At 36.8% G+C, this 17,011-nt stretch overlaps 1 protein-coding gene and 2 long non-coding RNA genes across 3 annotated transcripts; all 3 read right to left on the minus strand.

The window, feature by feature from the left end:
• Positions 1 to 1,799: 1,799 nt before the first annotated feature.
• LOC130997431 (3-ketoacyl-CoA synthase 7-like) lies at positions 1,800 to 3,242 on the minus strand. Its single transcript, XM_057922748.1, has one exon. The coding sequence runs from the start codon at positions 3,226 to 3,228 to the stop codon at positions 1,942 to 1,944; it is 1,287 nt and encodes a 428-aa protein (XP_057778731.1). The 5' UTR covers positions 3,229 to 3,242; the 3' UTR covers positions 1,800 to 1,941.
• Positions 3,243 to 9,779: 6,537 nt separating this feature from the next.
• On the minus strand, positions 9,780 to 12,490 carry LOC130997454 (uncharacterized). Its single transcript, XR_009093091.1, has 3 exons — positions 12,285 to 12,490; positions 10,643 to 10,723; positions 9,780 to 10,046 (listed from the first exon to the last, which is right to left on the minus strand). It is a non-coding gene; the product is annotated as an uncharacterized LOC130997454 (long non-coding RNA).
• Positions 12,491 to 14,051: 1,561 nt separating this feature from the next.
• On the minus strand, positions 14,052 to 16,763 carry LOC130997452 (uncharacterized). Its single transcript, XR_009093088.1, has 3 exons — positions 16,559 to 16,763; positions 14,915 to 14,995; positions 14,052 to 14,318 (listed from the first exon to the last, which is right to left on the minus strand). It is a non-coding gene; the product is annotated as an uncharacterized LOC130997452 (long non-coding RNA).
• Positions 16,764 to 17,011: the final 248 nt, after the last annotated feature.

Here is a 17,011-nt window from a genome sequence, read left to right on the forward strand (position 1 = left end):
GGACGGAGGAAGTATAATGGAAATTGGAAGTTGTATCATATACTACCTTCGCCAAGAAAGAACTTTCTACTTTTCATTTTTGGAACTTCTACAAAAAAAACTTCAGACCTATTTTAGAATTATACCTCACCACTTATAAATCTATACCCAACCACTTATAAATATATCATTTACCCTAATTTTTCACATTTTCACCAGTCTCAATATTAATTAAAACACCTTTTAATCATTCCCAATACACTCAACAATTTTTTTTCATTCTCAATACGCTTAATAACCTTTTTATTAAAACATGTGTCACTCACTCTTAGTAAGTTCTTTCATGGACCGAGGGAGTAAAACATTAATGTATAGGTCATCGCAACTGTAATAAATATTACATGCACAAATGTGTGTTTTGGATGAGATTCAGTGTCTCATAGTTTTATGTATATCATTGTGTCCCATCATCATCATTATTATTATTATAACGTTTTTTTATAAAAATAATTATATTACTCCATTTGTCTGCCAAATGCAAATGGGATCCTCTGTCCCAAATGTAGTGTGTACCACTCTTAATTTTTTTTATAATTTTTAATTATTTGTTATTCAATTTTAATTTATTATGCTTTAATATAATATAAAAATAATTAACAATGGTTCACTCATCCAATTAGGGTTTATAATTATTATTTTTATATTTATTTGAATTAATAATAAATTATTTGGGTACAATAATTCAAAGTAAGGATATATAATTTTTTAAATTCTAATTTTTAGTGATAAATATTAATTAGACTTCATAATATAATAATAATTTTTATTTTTATAAAAAATAATTATAAAATAAAAAAATTAAGAGCGGTACACGGTGATACATACTACATTCTAGGATAGAGGATCTCATCTGCCACCAAATAAGTACCCATTTTCTTTTTTGGTAAGTGTATCCCGCATAATCCGCTCACAATAAAAGTAGTCTCCTTATTCCATTTACACACATTTAATCAATTTCTTAAAACTCGTGCCACCTCTAAATAGGTACTCATTTCGTGGAAGGAGGTAGTAAAATATTATGAATTATACTTAATTTTTTTTTTCAAAATTTTTAAATTTTAAAAAAATTATAGTATAACAAATAAACCCTTTATTAACTTTGAATTTATAAACCCTTTATTAACTAATAAAAGTGAAAATAAGTGATAAAAATAATTAGATGCCCTAATTTGATGAAACAAACCGTAATTAATACTATAACAAAATTATAAAACTAAATTGAATAAACAAATAAGAAAGAATACACTGATCTCAAGTGTGTTTAAAGCATCATAAAGTTAATTAATATATTTGTCAATATTCGAGTGATATTGAGATCCTTTATTTAACTTTATATATTGTCAATATTTGAGTGATATTGCGATCCTTTATTTAAATTTTAGTGTCTCACTCTGTGCACTACTATTAGTTTTTTAATTATTTTCTCTTAGATCTCAATATCTTGTGATATATATAGTTTAATTAACAATACATACGCTCATGCACTCCCGAAGACGATATATACTGATCATCACTAGTCATTTTGTTGTTCAAAAAACGACATAAACACCGGCAGTTTTGATTTGTGCATGAATTGATTTAGAGTGCGTTCATTTTTTATTGGGAAATGATGAGTAAGAAAATATAAAAAAATATCATATTTTTTTCCTTTTTAATATGTTTGTTAGAGATGAAAAGATTAAAAAATATTGAAAAATGTTTTCACACCGTTACCCAAAGATAATATTATTCAACATTGGAGAGAAAATGAGTTGCCTGAAAAAATATTCCACCATATACTTGGAGAAGTTTTTTTTTTTTTTTTTATCATAATAAACATATGAAAATAATTAAAAAAAAAGGGGTTTCTCTGATTTTTGATGAAAGATGGGAGGCAGCTTATTATAAATAGGAATATATGGTTCAATAGTAGAGTATGTTGGGCAGTTGAAGAGGATACATATGAATTTCACGATACCAGACATTGGAAGGTCCAACCCTAGGTTGAGAAACACACTTCCAAACTGCGGTGTTGCACTTAAACCCACTCCCAAAGGCCAGCTGCCACACCTTGTCTCCTCTCTTCACCCTCCCCTTCGCCTCCAAGTATGCCAGCTCGTACCACGTCGACGACGACGACGTGTTCCCGAACCGGCACAGCGTCATCTTCGACGCCTCCACGTCCCTCTCCCTCAGCCGCAGCCTCTCCGCGATCGCCTCTATCACCGCCCTCCCCCCCGCATGGATGCAGAAATGGTCGATCGCCTTCCCGAACTCCGGCACGTACCCCCACACGTACGCCGCCTGCTCCCAATACGGCAGCACCGCCGCCCCCACCGCCTCCATGTTCTCCCTAAGCGCCTCCCCGGCCACCTGCAGGATGAGCCGGGAGAGGGCGACGCCGGTGCGGCCGTGGGCGTCGGGGCGGTGCACGACGGCGTCGTAGGCGGGGGTGTGGGCCCCGAGGTGGGTCCGGACGACGTGGAGGAGCTGGTACTTGGCGGCGGGCGAATCGCGGGGGCGGTTGGAGAGGAGGGCGCCGGCGCCTCCCATGCGGAAGAGGCAGTTGGCGAGGAGCATGGATTTGGTATCGCCCTCGTAGAAGTTGGCAGAGACGGACTCCATGCTGAGGATCAAAGCCAAGGAGTTGGAGTGCACGCGCAGCACATCCCTGGCGAGATGGAGAGCGAGGATGCCGGCGCTGCAGCCCATGCCGGCGAGATTGAAGGTCTTGAGGTTGCTTCGGAAGCCGAAGCGGTTGACGAGCATGGAGGCGAGGGAGGGAGTGGGGGAGGTGAGGCTGCAGTTGGTGATGAGGAGGTCGATGGCGCGGGGGTGGACGTTGTTGTCGGAGAGGAGGTTGTGGACGATTTGGAAGAGGACGGAGTGGATCTCGTGGGTGGTGGCGGAGAGGGAGTAGTCCATGGGGAGCTGCTGCATGCCGTCGGGGAGGTAGGTCTGGTTGCCGATGCCGGAACGCTCCATCACCTTCTTCTGGAAATCCATGGCTTCGGAGGACCAGCGGCCCATGATTTGGAGGTGCTCCATCAGGGCCGAGAAGGGCACGCGGTAGTGAGACGGGGCTTGGTAGCATTTGAAGTCTAGGAGGTACACTTTTTTACTGCGTTTATACATCAACACTGCTACTGCTACTGCTACTGATACTGCCACCACAACTGCTGCTGCCACGCTAAATTCGGAGCTATCCATCTTTAATTACAGTATTTTTTATTTTATTTTTCGATGGATACTGGTATTTAAAGAGAACAACAATGAGCTGAGGAAATGTGATGCTTTAAGGAAGCATAACCGTCGGAGGAGAAAAGGCTCATGCGTCATATATTGCGACGCTAATGCTGCACAAATTGCAACTATCCACTCCCTCCCAACAATATTGTAATTAGTATTATTATTTTTTATCCAAAATGAAATAGGTTTGTGCAAAAGTTTGAGAAGAAATTCATCCAGCATGAGAAATGATGTGGTAATTAATTGATCCAATTAAGTGAAATTATATATATCTCGGGTTACATTAACCCTTTTCATTTGCTGCAACAAAGCTTGTGTGGGTAAGATGTAGGGGTATAAATAAATCAAATAATTTTGGTTGGATTTGATATTTGAATACAAAATTTTATTATTCAAATACAAATATAGTATTTTTTTTCCGATATGACTCGAAAATTATGATAGTATTTGATTCGATATTCAAAAATATTAGTGTATATATAATATTTAAAAAATAAAGAATAATATATATATATATATATATAAAGTAAAATAAACCCAAAAAATTACTTAAATTAAAAGGAATAATAATAATAATCAAAGCTTTAAAAAAATTTTGATTCCAAATTAATTCAAATGAAAGTTTTTCATATTTTGAAAAAAAAAAGTCTAAACACCAAGCTAACCCCTAGTTGCAAACTATTTGTTCTCCACGCCCAGCTGATGCTTGCATATTTCCGACTATTGTTGCCTTAACCACGTTCCGCTTTATATTGACTAAAGTCTAAACAAGTGGTTCACTAAAATAAAATATGGATCACATTGGTAAAAGTTAGCAGCGAAACACTCTATTTGTCATATACTCCCTCCGTCCATGAAAGAATTTTCTAGGAGTGAGTAACATAAATTTTAAGAACAAATATTATTAAGTGTATTGAGAGTGGAGAAAAGATAGTTAAATGTATTGGGAGTGGTGAAAAAGTGTTATAATTAATATTGGAAATTATAAAAAGTGAAAAGTAAGAGTAATTATAAGACTCCCTCCACTTTTTAATAAAATATCTATTTATCTCTCATCCACCTAGACAACCCACAACCTAATAGTATAATTTTTACTCCCAATGGTGACACCAATCCAACATACATATTTTTTCTTTTCACTTTATTTTTAAATTATCTAATATCTAAAATACAATATAAATTAAAATTGAATATTTATTTATTATATTTAATAAAATAAAATAAATATATTTATAAAAAAAATTGTAATCATATTATAATTAAACATTGTCATATATTATAATTGATATTTAACTCAATCACAAATGAAGATTACAATAATTAAACACATAACTTAAATTAAATATATCAAAATAAAAATTGATACGTGAAACTTAAAAATATAAATTACATATTTTGTGTGTGAGAATGAGTAGTAAAATTAGGCTCTATTTATAAAATTAAACTTAATAAGAATTTAATATAATTTTAATATTTTATTTATGAAGAAAAATTATAATTAAATTAAATATAAAAAAATAAAAGCCCAATCAAAAATTGCCAAGTGGCACAATAGAAATGAAAATGTGGGTGACCCGGAGGGCAACTGACATACCAAGTCATGGTTTTATCATGACTTTCCATTAAAATTTTATTTCCACATATTTTGTCTTATTCTCGTGACCCTACACCAGTGTCACCGTTGGTGATGGTCTAAGTGGTGGGGGTTAGGGCTGTCGAACGGTTCGAGTTCGGTTACCCGTACCTAAAGTTTCAGTTACCCGAACCCGAAATTGCTATATTTCAATAACCGTTCTCGAACCATTTTAGGAGTTTGGTTACCCAATAATCGCTTCGGTTATTTGGGTATTTAAAATACCCATTTAAAAAATTAAATTCAAATCATTTACTAGTAGGCATAAGTCCGAAACAGAGATTATCCTTTAACTTTGCGAAATTTAAAATAAATAAGTAAAAAGTTCACCAAAAAGAAAAGTTCTAACAGAGATAAATGAAGCATTGACTTAAAATATCTAAAGCTTCAACCTTTACCAAGATGAAAGAAATGAGATCAGAGATCTAGTACCTTTAAAAAAATTACACGAAATCTTCACACCCCCAGCTCCACAGCGAAGTGTATAGACTATGTAAAAATTCCAAACCAGAATATTTGATACAATTCTTTCAAACGCGGATCAAGAGGAAGTGACTGAGACATCAAAACAAACACAATACATCCAAGTTGTCGACTACAATCAGCCGTCTTTCGCGAACTCACGAAGAGGAAGAGGGACAAAATCTGTTAGTCAGTGAACTGAAGGGAGGCGGACTTGATGACTAGGGTTCCTCCTAATTTTTTAATTAAAATATAATATAATATACTCCCTCTGTCCACCAAAGATATGCCACAATTTCCTTTTTCGTTCGTCCACAAAAAATATGCCACATCCATTTTTAGTAGTAGGGTCCACATCATTCCACTCACATTTAAAGTGGGACCCTTACTCCACTACCAACTTCACTAACATTTTATTAAAACCCATGCCGAAAGTAAAGTGACATATTTTTGGTGGACGGATGGAGTAATATAATATAATATATATATATATATATATATTAAATAATTAATTAAAAAATTTTCGATTATTCGGTTAACCCGAATCGATTATCAGGTTAACCGATAATCGAAAATTTTCTAAAAGCAATAACCGAAACCGACCCATTATCCAAAAATTTCGGTTATTGGATACCCAAACTCGAAAATTTCGATCGGTTCGGTTAACTGGATACCCAAAACTCGATAACCAATTAGACAACCCTAGTGGGGGTATAATCCAAAAATAGGTAGGAAATTTTTTTGTGGACGTCCCAAAAAGAAAAGATAGAAAGTTCTTTCGTGGACGGATGGAGTATATTATAATTGCTTGGTTAGATAGAATATAATTTAATTGATAATTAACAGGTTAACGACTCTCCACAAGATTGATAGGCGGATGAGATATGAGATGCTAGCTCCTATATCTTAGGAATAGCATATTAAATGTACCAGAGGTTAGTTGGTAACATTTATCCACCAATTCGGATCCTCTGTTCCCAATTCCTGTCCCACCCCATGTCCCACTCATAAAACTACATCGGTTTGGATTATACGCATAACCCCTTCTTAATTGCTTAAATTCGCTGAATATCGGCTCGGCTTGTTCAAGCCGTGAAACCTTTTTTTTTACTTTCCTTTAGCAGATCAAATACTCTCCCTTCTCTTTCGGAAATTTTCTATCTTCATCGAAAAATGGGGATTTCGTTCGCTTCATATGATTTGGCTAGGGATCCATCACCAATCTTACTCTTCCGTCAATCTTTTGTTGTTGTTCTTCTTCCCAAACTTTCAGACTCAATTTTCGGTTTAGTCGGTCTATATATATATCTGTTTGTTTATCATTATGCGTGTATCATTGATGATGAGAATTTTGATATAAAGTTGAGTTGAGATATTTAACCTGCATTTGAGCTGAAAGTTTTGGTATTTCATCAATTTTGTATTGCTATTGTTGTAGTACTATTTTATGTTTCACTTAGTTTTGTCTTTAATATTCATACTTCGCGATCCCAACTGCTGATTGGCATTTGCTGTCAAATAGCATGCATGAGTTAGAATTACAAGCAGACTTCTTATTACTAAGCATATGCACATATTTGCATCAAAACATATATGTGAGCACCACTCACGTTTAGCTCTTGTTAGCATTATCTTTTTTGTTTTAGACATTTATTTTTATTCTAATACTTCATAAATTGTTATTAGGATCATTAATTTTATAAATAACAAAAAATCAAAGTCTGATTTGTTCATATTCCCTTTAACTTCAAATAATTAATAAAAAGAACAAATTATACTTTGGTTTTTATGTTATTTATAAAATTGATCCTAATAATGATTTACTCCCTCCGTCCCACTGTATCTGAGACTCTTTCTATTTTGGGCGTCCCACTGTAAGTGAGACTCTTTCCTTTTTGGGTAAAAGTTTTCCCCTTTAAACACCTTCTCGCTTTTTCACCTACACACAAAATACATTTTTCTTAATTTCCGTGCCCAAAAAAAAGGTCTCACTTACAGTGGGACGGAGGGAGTATGAAGTATTAGAATAAAAATAAATATCTAAAACAAAAAAGATAATGCTAACGATGGCTAAACGTGAGTGGTGCTTACGTAAGGTACTCACATAAGGTATGTAGCATAACATTCATCTATATAAATATAGGGTTGCATTCTACAGAACAGAACGTATACAAGAACATCAGAAACATCGACATGCATTGAACATGGCAGTAAATGTTGTTGAATGTACAAATAATTTGTTGAACTTTTGGGGGCTGAGGGATTCGAACCCTGTTCATGTTCAACACAATCCTGCATTGAATATTGAACGAACGAACGTTGACCGTTAAATTAGATAAGATCAACGGCTGAGATTAAGACTCTATACTCTGCCTATATTTGCGTTTCTATTGAACTCTCCCCTATATATATATATATATATATATATATATATATAGATATATATATATATATCTATATATATATATATAGGGAATGGCTACTGTGAAAATACTTTTCAAAATAAAAATAAAACGTTTTTCAATGTACGAATTTTATGTAGAACACGTATGAATTCATCTAATTACAGGGTTAGGAATTATGAAAAATAAATTTTTGCTACCTTTGAGATTCGAACTCAAGATCACGAATTCATCCAACAGGGTTACGAATCAACCGTAGATCTTGATGATCTAAGGACTGGAAATTGTTTATATTTTATATTTTAAGAAGTGTTTTTATTTTAGCCCTCCCCAACATATCATTAAGTTTACTCTTTACACCACACATATGTATTTGATTTCATGACACAATCTTTACAGTTAAAACGTTTCTAAGGTTCTACTTATTTGATTTGTAATAAAAATTTCCTTGGTGACTGCTATTTCTAATCATTTAAATGCAAGAGGGACTTGAAGAATTGGAGCACGAAAATCACCTTCACCAACAGCTCATATTTCGTAGTGCAAGTTTATGTACAAGTTAACTAAACAAGAAGTTCTATATGAAAATCAGACAATTAGCAGCTTACATTATGAAACATTATATCAACTAATTAAAATTCTTTTAACATGTTTCACCAAATTTAATTAAACCAGGTAGTCTCTCCAATTCTTGAAACATACTTTCTCCGTCCATAATTCTTGAGAATTTGAGGTTCTTCAAAAAAGACAAAGAGAAAAAACAAAATTCACCACTATCTTATGCAATCTCGATTACCATCTCAAATTCATGGATTATATATTCACAGTTCCAATTACCATTATAATCAAATAAAAAATATATTAATTAATTGAGTTAAGATAAATTTCTATCAAGTTAAATCACTACAAATTACCGACGGTATTTGTCGTCGGTAATCGGGACACGGCGGCCGGTAAACACGTTTCCGACGGCAAGCTACCGCCGGTAAAGTCCTCGTCGGTATTATCGCCGTTGACCGGCAGAGAGTTGCCAGAGCATTTGCGACGACAGTTGCCGTCACTAATTAGCGGTGGCACCACCGCTGTCGATAATCGTTGGCCGGACGGCGGTGACATACTTGCCGGACTTGACCGAGGTATTACCGGCGGCAATACGCCACCGTCGCTAATTGTCCTCGTTATTTTCATATTTTTTTGTAGTGAATGTTCAACAAACATTGGAGAAACACGACATTCAGTTACACACTTACACTGAAAAGACAAAAGAGTAAACTAATTAAGGCAAAACCAAAGAAAAAGAAGCAAAATCAAGAAGTTTGATTGCACCGACGATGGACGTCGTGATGTTCCCGTCAGTAAGTTGGTTCTTGCGGTAGAATAAAAGCACCGAAAATTGAGTTTGAAAGTTTGGGAAGAAGAAGAACAACAAAAGATTGACGGAAGAATAAGATTGGTGATGGATCCCTAGCCAAATCCTGTGATGCGAACGAAATCCCTATTTTTCGATGAAGATAGAAAATTTCCGAAAGAGAAGTGGGAGTATTTGATCTGCTGAAGGAAAGTAGAAGAAAAGGTTTCAATGCTTGAACAAGCCGAGCCGATATTCAACGAATTTAAGCAATTAAGAAGGGGTTATGCGTATAATCCAAAACGATGTAGTTTTATGAGTGGGACATGGGGTGGGACAGGAATTGGGGACAAAGGATCCGAACTGTTTATCCACCTCCAAAATTAAAAGAGAAAAATTATTTACTAAAAAACTATCCATTTTTTTACTTGAAATGAGAAAATTTCACATAATTAGTATATATTTGAAGCTTTATTTTAACTGTTTTATACTTAAATCGTGAACTTTAATTTGTTCATCTAATGCGAATAAAGGTAATTGAGTACTTAATTAATTATGAATGCACTAATGCTCAACATGCTCGACCACTACGAATTGAGCATTAATGAGCGCGTTGTCACACCCCAATTCTTGAATGAATAAATATAATCGAGGTGTGAATAATTCATAGAAATAAACAAGGAACAACCTTGTTAAAACCCGAATAATAAGATAGAGAGTCGGGCTATGCCCCTTTGGATCACAAGTTTTGTTTCATGTTTCTGACAACCAACATTCATTAACATAAAACTAGAATTTCAAATTTAAGCTCGACATGAAGTCATCTTAAGTTGAGAAAACAAAAGATGTATAAGAGTAATTGCTACAGCGGAAGTCTAACATATGAATTTTAACTCTAGCCTCAGCTCCGTCCCGTCAGCACCAGCCAGCCAACCTGAAAACATTTGAAAGTATTTTTGGGCTAAGTACTAATGTACTTAGTGGGCATGCATTTTCATAAACATTTCATATTTTCGTAAGAGCAGTTTATCCAATTATACTTGACATGACTTAGAAGGTTTTAAAATGAAAGAAGTACTTCTAAGCATGTTAAAACATTTTTCATTTGTGCGCACATGTCACACTCCCTTTCCGTTACTCGCTGTGATCCCGGACCTTTTAGCCACCGACGGATCCATTTCTCCTTCTTACTTGAACTGAGGGCGTAACCCAGTCAAGTTCCCATTTGGGACCCAATGCTCCGGAACACATCCCGTCGAGCACCCTTATAACGCCTCATACATGATTAGTGCCCGATGGAGATCAACCCACCAGGTCAGCTAATAGGTGTACACAATTCTCAAATAACGTGTTAGGTCAAGAGAGAACCTCGATCGATTCATTGTTGCGAGCCTTAAACGGAGCAGAGTGCACAAAATATTTTATTGGATAAACAGTTTGCATTTTATTAAATAAACAATTTGCATATCATTGAAACATTTAGAGCTTAATAACTCAATCATACTTTATACATTTGGAAAGTAAGCCCACCTGGTTAGGCAAAGCCTGAAGATCATAATCACTTATAAACCTGTCTTGGGAAAGCAGCGCTAATCCCCCTGGTCACAAAGCCTACAAGAAATTCTATTCTTAATAGGTCTCGTGAAGCTAATCTTAATTCATGGTGAAGTGCTTAATATTCTATGATTCACTTAGCCGGGTTTTCAAAATTTAATGAATAAATAATTGAAAACTAAATTTCTTGAGTTAAGGACACCAACAATATCCTTACTCGATTTTCTTTAAAAATTGGAATTATAATTAAAACCAATTAAATCATAAATACTTTTATTGCAAAATAAATGCAATTTCATGTCATGCTTAACATATACTAAGTAATTACTTAAAATATGCACATAATAATAATTTAATATTATTATGAAAATTATCCTTTAAATAAATTAATCAAACTAATAATAGTTCAATTAATTAAAAATAAGAAAGCCCAATTTAAAATTATTAGGTAACAGCCCAACTAAATAAATAGACATGGCCCAATCTCATAAAAATCGGCCCAATCAAGGAGTCCAATTCTCAAGCCCACTCCCCAACTCAAACCTAGCCCAACACCCTTTTCTCCCTTAATTCTTCTCCCCCCATCAGCCGCGCCACACATTCAGTCCCTCACTGCTCGTCTCCCTCACTGCTCTCTCGCGGTTCACGCCGCGTGCCACCATCCCCGGCGACGAGCGCCGCTCCGTCATCCTCACCATCAGTCGGTTCTCTCTCGACTGCTCTTCCGCCAACGAGCAGCAGCGAGAGCCGCTCTCTCTCTCCCCTGACTCCGGCGAGTAGCAGCGATAAGCTGCCGCTCCACCGTCCGCTCAGACCCTCTCACTCTCAGCCATAAGTTCCGCTGCCGCGGCCTTCGCCTCCGGCGAAAGGCCACCGGCCTCATCTCCCTCCAACCTAACCAAATCGCGCCGCCACTATTCCTCTCTGGAACTCCGGCGAGTCAGCAGCGAGAAGCCACTGCCGTCGCCTCCAAAATCCCGGCGAGACACTCCATCCAGCCGACTCTCTCTCTCTGTACCAATGACAACAACTATTGGCAGCCATTGCCGCCTTTCTCCTCGTCTCCCTCGACTCTATCTCCTTCAACCACCACCCTAGTCTCGATCTCCGGCGACAACAGTCAATAGACCACCACCGCCATCGACCCCTATTCTCTAACTCCGGCAGTGATAGCCAGAAGTCGCCACCTGCCGATTCCAGCCCTCAAGTTCCTCCCATTTTTCTCTTGCCTCACCAACAGCAGTAGCTGCTCGCCCATCACCCTCTCACACATCCGGCCGGACAACCGGCAGAAAACTCGTTGCCGTCCCGACGCCGCTACACACTCATACAACAGACGACAACAAGACCCCAAAGTTCATTCATTTTTTTTAAAAAAATAAACTCTTAGTATACATATGTATATTCATATAAATGCTTGTTATAATAAAGGTCAATGAACATATATGCATATGATTCTTTGTTTTGTGAAGTTTGAAATTTTCAGAATGTGATACTCAAGAATGGGTTTGTTTGAATTTGTGTGGCAGCTGAAATTGATTCACATATCGTATATTCATTGAGGTGGAGAGTTTGTGTTGTAAGAAATAAATTATGAAATTATGATTGCAGTTCTTACCTCTGCACTTGTTCGTTGGGTTTCCTTTTGAAAGTGAAATATGGCAAATTGTGTGGGAGATTGAGTAAAAGTGGAAGGGGATGGGTGAAGTATATCAGTGGGTTTGGCAGGGAGTTGGTGGTGGGAGTGGGTAGTGATGTTAACTTTTTTTTAAAAAGGAGGGAGTAGGTGGGTGTAGTGGGAGGGAGTAGGTGAGTATATAAAATAAAATAAAATAAAAAGTCTTACGGGTTGTACTATGAAAACTGTAATAATCGTTCAGTGTTTGCTTAAATAAATAGCTCGTGTAGATGCTAAATGCTTAATATAAATAAATATGCAATGCATATAAATTTAATAACTAAATTTACAAATGTTTTTGTAAATTTATTTTTGTTGGAATTAAAATAAATTCATTTTCTTTATATCCGGTGTGAATCATCCTGACTTCTAAGTTCAAAATTACTCTAAATTTAGCTAGGAAAATGCGGGGTGTTACATCCCTCCCTCCTTATAAAAATTTCGTCCTCGAAATTGCATATCTTGGTAATCTAGTTTGGGATACTAGACTTCACTATCAGTGCGGCTACATAGCTTGATTGTTATCGCATCTTTCTAATTGTGAGAACACCATGTCTATAGTCTCGAGAACTGTTGACAAACGAACTCATTCTAATCTTACTATGCTTATCGCGATCAAAGAAGATCTTATTGGGACAACTATATAGTACGAGTTTATACATTGGAATGACTAAATTGACAATCACCGAGATCATAGTCATGTGGGCTGGCCAGACCCAGCACAACGAATCACTCAGTCAAATGGGAGCTTCGCCCCCAATCATGTCAACGTCTTATTCATGTAAGGCTTTGGTCAAACTTCTAACTTAAAAACACTTACTAACAAGTACTTCATCATAAGTCACTAGTACCATGAAAGTCCATTCTATGCCGTTCTAGCAAAGCTGTCACGACTAATCATCATAATCATAAGAAACATAAGTTCTTATGTGAAAAACTTAATCTCACCGCTATTGAAATAGCTCTAGTGAATTCTTAGTCTTAAGGCATTGCCTCTATGTTACAACATCTCTATGTTAAACATTTCTATCTTACCAGTCTTTACTTAAATCGATCAAGCGGTACTATCACGACTAACATTCGTAAGGCATTCTTGGGTGGTTCTCTTACGGTTTGTAAAAGAACTCATCATTCTAATCATATAGGCAGTGAACCTAAAATGATAACATAAAGCTTTCTCATCATTCATTCATACATACATACATACATACATATATTTGCTTTCTTTGAAATTTTGAGTCATATGGACATTAAATGTCCCTTTCATGAAAAACTTTGCTTATGCCGGAAAGATTCAAGAAATCTAACTCGACCATACATACATACATACATTGATTCGTTAAGGGCTCGGGTAGTCCCAAACACGACATTGAGCTTAGTTATATGAGTCAGAGACCCAAAATAACAACATGAAGGATAATTTGCATTCACATAACATCATAAATATTAGGCGCACATTTTCTTGAAAATTTTCATAACTTTGAATATACATATATATTTTTGAAACTATTATCGTACCTTAGTTGCGGCAGTGTGACGGCGAGCTGAGGGCTACTGACATTCTTAGAAGTTTAGAGATACTATTCTAGACTCGACATCAAAAAGCTTATGGTTATCAGAGACATGAAAGAAAACTCATGCTCTGATACCATTCTGTCACACCCCAATTCTTGAATGAATAAATATAATCGAGGTGTGAATAATTCATAGAAATAAACAAGGAACAACCTTGTTAAAACCCGAATAATAAGATAGAGAGTCGGGCTATGCCCCTTTGGATCACAAGTTTTGTTTCATGTTTCTGACAACCAACATTCATTAACATAAAACTAGAATTTCAAATTTAAGCTCGACATGAAGTCATCTTAAGTTGAGAAAACAAAAGATGTATAAGAGTAATTGCTACAGCGGAAGTCTAACATATGAATTTTAACTCTAGCCTCAGCTCCGTCCCGTCAGCACCAGCCAGCCAACCTGAAAACATTTGAAAGTATTTTTGGGCTAAGTACTAATGTACTTAGTGGGCATGCATTTTCATAAACATTTCATATTTTCGTAAGAGCAGTTTATCCAATTATACTTGACATGACTTAGAAGGTTTTAAAATGAAAGAAGTACTTCTAAGCATGTTAAAACATTTTTCATTTGTGCGCACATGTCACACTCCCTTTCCGTTACTCGCTGTGATCCCGGACCTTTTAGCCACCGACGGATCCATTTCTCCTTCTTACTTGAACTGAGGGCGTAACCCAGTCAAGTTCCCATTTGGGACCCAATGCTCCGGAACACATCCCGTCGAGCACCCTTATAACGCCTCATACATGATTAGTGCCCGATGGAGATCAACCCACCAGGTCAGCTAATAGGTGTACACAATTCTCAAATAACGTGTTAGGTCAAGAGAGAACCTCGATCGATTCATTGTTGCGAGCCTTAAACGGAGCAGAGTGCACAAAATATTTTATTGGATAAACAGTTTGCATTTTATTAAATAAACAATTTGCATATCATTGAAACATTTAGAGCTTAATAACTCAATCATACTTTATACATTTGGAAAGTAAGCCCACCTGGTTAGGCAAAGCCTGAAGATCATAATCACTTATAAACCTGTCTTGGGAAAGCAGCGCTAATCCCCCTGGTCACAAAGCCTACAAGAAATTCTATTCTTAATAGGTCTCGTGAAGCTAATCTTAATTCATGGTGAAGTGCTTAATATTCTATGATTCACTTAGCCGGGTTTTCAAAATTTAATGAATAAATAATTGAAAACTAAATTTCTTGAGTTAAGGACACCAACAATATCCTTACTCGATTTTCTTTAAAAATTGGAATTATAATTAAAACCAATTAAATCATAAATACTTTTATTGCAAAATAAATGCAATTTCATGTCATGCTTAACATATACTAAGTAATTACTTAAAATATGCACATAATAATAATTTAATATTATTATGAAAATTATCCTTTAAATAAATTAATCAAACTAATAATAGTTCAATTAATTAAAAATAAGAAAGCCCAATTTAAAATTATTAGGTAACAGCCCAACTAAATAAATAGACATGGCCCAATCTCATAAAAATCGGCCCAATCAAGGAGTCCAATTCTCAAGCCCACTCCCCAACTCAAACCTAGCCCAACACCCTTTTCTCCCTTAATTCTTCTCCCCCCATCAGCCGCGCCACACATTCAGTCCCTCACTGCTCGTCTCCCTCACTGCTCTCTCGCGGTTCACGCCGCGTGCCACCATCCCCGGCGACGAGCGCCGCTCCGTCATCCTCACCATCAGTCGGTTCTCTCTCGACTGCTCTTCCGCCAACGAGCAGCAGCGAGAGCCGCTCTCTCTCTCCCCTGACTCCGGCGAGTAGCAGCGATAAGCTGCCGCTCCACCGTCCGCTCAGACCCTCTCACTCTCAGCCATAAGTTCCGCTGCCGCGGCCTTCGCCTCCGGCGAAAGGCCACCGGCCTCATCTCCCTCCAACCTAACCAAATCGCGCCGCCACTATTCCTCTCTGGAACTCCGGCGAGTCAGCAGCGAGAAGCCACTGCCGTCGCCTCCAAAATCCCGGCGAGACACTCCATCCAGCCGACTCTCTCTCTCTGTACCGATGACAACAACTATTGGCAGCCATTGCCGCCTTTCTCCTCGTCTCCCTCGACTCTATCTCCTTCAACCACCACCCTAGTCTCGATCTCCGGCGACAACAGTCAATAGACCACCACCGCCATCGACCCCTATTCTCTAACTCCGGCAGTGATAGCCAGAAGTCGCCACCTGCCGATTCCAGCCCTCAAGTTCCTCCCATTTTTCTCTTGCCTCACCAACAGCAGTAGCTGCTCGCCCATCACCCTCTCACACATCCGGCCGGACAACCGGCAGAAAACTCGTTGCCGTCCCGACGCCGCTACACACTCATACAACAGACGACAACAAGACCCCAAAGTTCATTCATTTTTTTTAAAAAAATAAACTCTTAGTATACATATGTATATTCATATAAATGCTTGTTATAATAAAGGTCAATGAACATATATATGCATATGATTCTTTGTTTTGTGAAGTTTGAAATTTTCAGAATGTGATACTCAAGAATGGGTTTGTTTGAATTTGTGTGGCAGCTGAAATTGATTCACATATCGTATATTCATTGAGGTGGAGAGTTTGTGTTGTAAGAAATAAATTATGAAATTATGATTGCAGTTCTTACCTCTGCACTTGTTCGTTGGGTTTCCTTTTGAAAGTGAAATATGGCAAATTGTGTGGGAGATTGAGTAAAAGTGGAAGGGGATGGGTGAAGTATATCAGTGGGTTTGGCAGGGAGTTGGTGGTGGGAGTGGGTAGTGATGTTAACTTTTTTTTAAAAAGGAGGGAGTAGGTGGGTGTAGTGGGAGGGAGTAGGTGAGTATATAAAATAAAATAAAATAAAAAGTCTTACGGGTTGTACTATGAAAACTGTAATAATCGTTCAGTGTTTGCTTAAATAAATAGCTCGTGTAGATGCTAAATGCTTAATATAAATAAATATGCAATGCATATAAATTTAATAACTAAATTTACAAATGTTTTTGTAAATTTATTTTTGTTGGAATTAAAATAAATTCATTTTCTTTATATCCGGTGTGAATCATCCTGACTTCTAAGTTCAAAATTACTCTAAATT

The sequence above is a fragment of the Salvia miltiorrhiza genome, chromosome 8 (assembly GCF_028751815.1).
Source record: "Salvia miltiorrhiza cultivar Shanhuang (shh) chromosome 8, IMPLAD_Smil_shh, whole genome shotgun sequence".
In the NCBI taxonomy this organism is placed as follows: Eukaryota; Viridiplantae; Streptophyta; class Magnoliopsida; order Lamiales; family Lamiaceae; genus Salvia; species Salvia miltiorrhiza.